The sequence below is a fragment of the Etheostoma spectabile genome, chromosome 17, assembly GCF_008692095.1.
Source record: "Etheostoma spectabile isolate EspeVRDwgs_2016 chromosome 17, UIUC_Espe_1.0, whole genome shotgun sequence".
NCBI lineage: Eukaryota > Metazoa > Chordata > Actinopteri > Perciformes > Percidae > Etheostoma > Etheostoma spectabile.
The window spans coordinates 21,996,999-22,003,314 of record NC_045749.1 but is presented as its reverse complement, the minus strand read 5'-3'; the positions used below and the strand labels follow the sequence as shown (position 1 = coordinate 22,003,314).

General features: G+C 41.1%; 1 protein-coding gene across 1 annotated transcript in view; it reads left to right on the top strand.

Annotated features, from left to right (window-relative positions):
* The window catches only part of ltbp1 (latent transforming growth factor beta binding protein 1), a 167,962-nt gene that overhangs the window by 119,405 nt on the left and 42,241 nt on the right, over positions 1-6,316 (top strand). The window contains exons 17-18 of the mRNA XM_032541703.1: positions 4,586-4,608; positions 5,039-5,141. Of these exons, the coding sequence (XP_032397594.1) occupies positions 4,586-4,608; positions 5,039-5,141 (126 nt within the window). The remainder of the gene's footprint in view (positions 1-4,585; positions 4,609-5,038; positions 5,142-6,316) is intronic.

Genomic DNA, 6,316 nt, shown 5'->3' with positions numbered 1-6,316 from the left:
TTATTATCGCGTTAACTAATTAATTCATTAACTCCAACAATTTTTTTATCGCGCGTTAACGCAGTTTTTATTATTTCTTTATTATTGTAAAAGTTTGTTTCTCACAGGCTTTGTAAATACTGCAAAGTTGAATTTTCTTATCACCGGAGTACTTCCAGTCTGAAATATCACCTTGACAGTTGATACCAGCAAATCATTGAACGACACACACAGTGGGCGGGGCTTCGGCAGACTACGTTAGATGCAGCGTGGGGGTGGGGGGGGGGGGGGTAGAGATAAACAGGCAAGATACGCTAACAAATGCCATAGCAATAGCTATAGACTGCAGGTCCATCGGTCTGGTGGAGGGCATCGGTCTGACAATCGCAACAACGACGTCAGGTATGAGATTCCCTCAAGACGCACCATCACAAGAAGAATACACGTGTTTTGTGAAAAGGACAGGACTGCAAAACATGCACCCACTGTTTCTCTTACTAGGGACTACTGGACTCACTGGGTAACCAGAATTATCTCGGAGTAAGAGTTCATTATCCTGATTAAAAGTGGGCGCTGCATTCACATGCTCTGACTGGCATTATGCTGAAACATACGCGGGACACTTTATTGAAGTTGCACAGCAGCGGAATGTGTCAAATAAAGTCACCGCAGTTAGGACAGATAGTACGAATAGATACAAAATCTGATCGCTGCTGCGAGCCTTGTGATCATGTCCCCTGCTTTGTGTCTCCAGCGTTCTGTCACAGTGTCTCTGCTTTACAGCGCGTTGGACAGTGTCCCTCAGTGTCTCTGCTTTACAGCGCGTTTGACAGTGTCCTAGCGAAGTGCAGAAAAGTTGTGTGTGCTGCAGAGTTAGAGCAACAATAGAAGAACATGGACCGAAGGAGTCACTTATGCAACACGTTCCAACCAGATGGAATTCATCTCTAGACATGATAAATACATTGTTTAAATTGAGATGTACACTAAATATTTTATTTAACTGCTACTTTATAAACCAAATGCTGGTAAGTTTTTGCAAAAACAAATGTTACGGCACTTTTGTTCATATGGCAGAACATTTAGAATAAAATTGCACTATATACACTACTTTTGAATTCATTATTTCATTTTGCGATTAATATATATATATATATATATATATATATACATATACATATATAAATTAAGTAAATCCATCTCCAAGTTTGGAATGTCAAAAACTTTACATTTCCTTTGAGACCAGTAGCAGTATTTTAAACAAGCTCTAGATGAGATGGTGTTCTTGGTTTAGTAATTTACTTTTTATAGCCCAAAAATCCAGAAAAGAACAATATTTGAGTTTATCGACCTTATGTGGCCTGCCCCATTTTCTTGTATTGTGTCTCACCTTTCGCTCACAAGTTAAAGTCAAGAATCTCGGCCCGGTAGAACATCCTCAGTGTGGTACTGCAGACACAGCTAATGGCCAGGGCCTCTGGAGAAAGTAAAGCTGTCTCTGGCCCTTCATGTACACCATTTCTGCGTTTTCTGTATACCCACTTAGAAATGTGCAAGGATATATAACAATATAGTTTTGTGTCAGAAATTTGGTTTAGAAAAAGTGTTTTGAAGTGAATCCTGCTTTGTACAAATCCTTGTTAAGAAATAGTTTACCAGTTGTTGTGGAGATATTTCAGTCAAAAGAAAAATTGAATCGACTGGGTTGTGATCCTCAGATGATGGGAGTGGGCTACGTGAAGACTCCGTTGGTTGTTGCAGCCAACAACTTAACAGTTTGCGCACTTTGCTCATACAAAGAAAACAGCCACCATGACAGAAAACATGGCTGATGCTGGCGCCAAGCTAGGGAACTGATCTAATTGGAGCCACTACACAAACAGCAGTCTGCGTTTTGTCAGAATACTTCATACAAGATGAGATCAGGCTTCAGTACTTTAATTCAGAAATAATAGGCAGCAGAGAGTAGCACGATCTAAGGATTATTTTCATTATCAATGAAAGGGTTAATTTATGTAAAAAAGGAAAATTAGGACGCCCAGATAGCTTAGTTGGTAGTGCGGGCGCCCATATATAGAGGATTACTCCTCAAAGCAGTGGGCCCTGGTTGGACTCCAACCTTTTGCTGCATGTCATTCTCCCTCTCTCTCCCCTTTCACTTCTTCAGCTGTCCTGTCAAAATAAAGGCCTAACATGCCCAAAAGATAATCTTAAAAAAGAGAAATTGTGGCATCCAATGTGACATTTTTCTTTTCTATTAGTGCAATGATAAAACAAAAACACATGTCACCTTTCAGCGGAGCATGCCCCCAGAGTGGAAAGCCACAGTGTCATTCTGACAATTACAGAATTTGCCCTGCAACAGCTTGAGATACCGAGACATTAATATTTACTTGTCTGAAGTCAATGCCCTGTCAAAGAAATCAACACCTTTGATGGATTGCATTAGGTATAGGGGATGCTGAAGGAGACATGTATAATGCATTTCTTTGCTTTTCTTTATGAATGATTAAGAAGTAAGCTCCCCCACCCACCACCAACTCTCTGTGGTCTTAATTTATCAGCCTCCCACTGCCAGAGTTCCAGTGACAAATGTCTACACTTTTGCAAATGACAGCTCCAAAGTAACACCAGAAACCCTGATCAATGACCTGTCTTTCATGTGATTAGGGACCCAAATCTTCAACATTCCCCATGCTATACTTGATTGTAGATGACAAAGATTAAAATGTTTTGACTCACTTTATATTCCTTTCAAACACAGCCAAGCCACGGCCTGTCAGAAGAGAGAAAGATACCTAGCTGAGAGATGGAGAGGAGCCTCCCCCTACCATTAGTGGTCAGGGTCAGCCATAACAGGAAGGAGAAACTGTACAACATCTGTACACATGCTGCTAAGCTTCTCTGGTGTTATATGTTAGACCTAAGAATGTGGTCTAAACCTTGGAAACCTTGGTCTGTGAAATGTGGTAAAGAGATAACAATGGGAAAGAGCTGTTGGTTAGCTTTGAAGGTGTTTCACATACAGTACCTAAGAATAATTGTTTTTTTTTATCACATAACAATTATTACTATAGATTAAAGATTAGTTTTTATTTTATTTTGTAAATTGTCTTCTTACAATCATCTAATAAAACTCTAACCTGCACAATAATAATAATAATAATAATACATTTTATTTAACTGCGGCTTTCTGAACACTCAAGGACGCTTTACAGACAATAAAAGACAGATGCAAGGAACAGAAAAGTGTAAGCAGTTATAACAAAACAAATAAAAAACAAAACAAAAAAAACAGGAACAGTGTATTTACAGATAAGCGAGCTGGAACAGATGGGTTTTTAGTCTGGTTTGGAACAGGGGGAGAGAGTTGATATTGCAGAGGTCGGGTGGGAGTGAGTTCCAGAGCTGGGGAGCAGAGCAGCTGAAGGCTCTGTTCCCCATGGTGACAAGTCGAGCATGGGGGACAGTGAGGTGGATGGAGGAGGAGGATCTGAGGAAGAGGGAGGGGACGGCAATGTGTAGGAGTTCTGATAGATATGGAGGAGCAAGGTTATGGATGGCTTTGAAAGTATGGAGAAGGATTTTAAATTGTATTCTGAATTGAACTGGAAGCCAATGGAGCTGCTGAAGAACCGGGGTTATATGATGAAATGAGGGGGTTCTGGTGATGACACGAGCTGCTTAGTTCTGAAGAAGTTGAAGTTTATGGAGGGATTTTTGAGGAGGGCCAAAAAGGAGAGAGTTACAGTAGTCAAGGCGGGAGGTGACGAGGCTGTGGATAAGGATGGAGGCAGTGTGAGGGGTAAGGGACGGACGGAGGCGGTTAATGTTGCGTAGGTGGAAGTATGCAGACCGGCAGATATTATTTATGTGTGACTGAAAGGAGAGGGAGGAATCGAGGATGACGCCCAGACTCTTGACCTGAGGGGAAGGGGAGACCAAGGAATTGTCGATTGGTAGAGAGAAACTATTGATTTTGGATAGGGTGGACTTGGTGGCTACGAAGAGGAGTTTGGTTTTATCACTGTTTAGTTTAAGGAAGTTTGAGGTGAACCAGTCTTTTATTTCAAGTAAGCAGATAGTAAGGGACAAGGGGGGGAGCGAGGAGGTGGGTTTGCTGGATAAGTAGAGCTGGGTGTTGTCTGCGTAACAATGAAAATGAATGTTGAATTTGCGGAAGATATTGCCAAGGGGAAGTAGGTAGGAGATGAAAAGGAGGGGCCCAAGAACTGAACCTTGAGGGACGCCAGTAGTGACAGGGGAAGGGTGGGATGTGAAGGATTTGAGTTGAATAAACTGAGTGCGGTCGGAGAGTTATGAGCGGAACCAGTCAAAAGGGGTGTGAGAGATGCCGAGAGAAGATAGTCTATTGAGGAGAATGGAATGAGAAATGGTATCAAAGGCCGCACTGAGATCGAGGAGGATGAGGATAGAGATGAGTCCGGAATCAGCAGCTGAAATAAGCTGTGTGCTTCTGTAATGTGTAGGTATGGACATTGTGGGGAAATCCCCACACAAGATGATAAACTGATAAAGTTAACTACTAGAGATAGTTAAATAATGTCACAAAATTAAAGCTGTTTGTTCTTTTTTCTGTGTTCAGTAGCAACAGCTGCACCAGATGAGGTAGGTTGGGCGCTTCAGAGAGTAAAGATGTAGTAGCAGTTTGCATGCACACAGACGCTGAAGAGTTCCACAATCACGTTTGCATGAAGTTAGCAACGTTGCTGCATGGCTTTGAGCTGGTCAGCACTGAGCAGTGAGTAAAGCTTTAATGTGTTTATGCATACATAAACTACATAGAAATCCTTGATACTCCCAAATACGTTCTAGACAGAAGTCTATGCAGAAGTGGCAGGTATCTTTTGCTCTCTGGCTTGCTCGCTGAGCTGTTTATTTTTGCCCTGTTTTCAAACTGCAGTCAGTTGTCATGCAAGCTGAATGCTTATGCTAATGCTTCATAGCAGCACCTGTATTGCATGATAGAAGCAGTGTACAAAGCTGAAATAATGGACCTTGTCCTACTGGAATTCTTGTCTGTGTCTTGTCTTTGAAGGAGCTGGTAGTTCCTGTGGTTAGTGATAGGCCAGTAATTGAACCCATCCTGCCCCAGCTATCTCCGGGTGTATCTACTGTCAAGATCGAGGCAGCCTACCCAGGTGTCTGCTTCACTTCCCTTAAAACTTTGTGCTACGGTGGGCAGTTTAGGAAATCTCAGACACCGCTTGTCAAGCTCAGAGCACTTTATAGTTTGTCAGGTCCAGCTTTGTTGTAATTTTAAAATGAGCACACTTACAATTTTAGCAAAACATTTAAGAAAACACATAGAGAGAAAGACACACGCTAATGTGTGCTAAAGTGTGAGAAGGTACAGCTAAGGATGATGTGCAGCTCAGACTGCTGAGAGTACAGAGGAGTCCGCTGCTGATAATAATCTGAGCAGTCCTAAAATCTCATTGTTTACACCAGCATTAAACAAAGTATTAATTTGTGTATTCATTCATTAATTTTTTTATTTCTGCCATTTAAATATCTTATTCTAGTGTTTTATCATTTCAAGCCACAGCCATGCTCAGATCAGCAGAGCTCCTTGAATGATGGAGCTGCCAATGTTGTTGAGGTTCTGTGATGAGTTTGCAAAACTCTGCATAATTCTTTCTGGTCCTTTTATGATCTTACAGTGGGGCTCGAATGTTTGGGCACCCCAGGTAAAAATTTGCATTAATGTGCATAAAGAAGCCAAGAAAAGATGGAAAAATCTCCAAAAGGCATCAAATGACAGATTAGACATTTGTATAATTATTATTATAACCTTTAAAACCCAGCTTAAAACATTCCTCTTCACTGAGGCTTATAGAATTTAATCTCTCCTGGCCACCTCTTAAACCCCCCCCCCCCCCCCCCCCCCCCTGTTTGTTAAGCGTCCTTGGGTTTGTGAAAGGCGCTATATAAGTCAAAATTATTATTATTGTTATTATTATGATTATAAAATGTCACAAAAAGTTAGATTTTATTTAATCATTTACACTTTCAAAATAACAGAAATCAAAAAAATACTTTGGCAAGTTTCCCAGCTTGGAAACGCTTCTTGTAGCCAGCCAAGAGTCTTTCATTCTTGTTGGAGGTATCTTCGCCCATTCTTCTTCCAGAAGTCTTCCAGTTCTTTTAGATTCCTGGGCTGTCTGTCACACACTGCTCTTTTAAGGTCTATTCATAGATTTACATTATGTTGAGGTCAGGAGATTGTGAATGCCATGGCAAAACCTTCAGTTTACGCCTCTTGATGTAATCCTCCGTGGATTTTGAGATGTGTTTAGGATCATTATCCATTTGT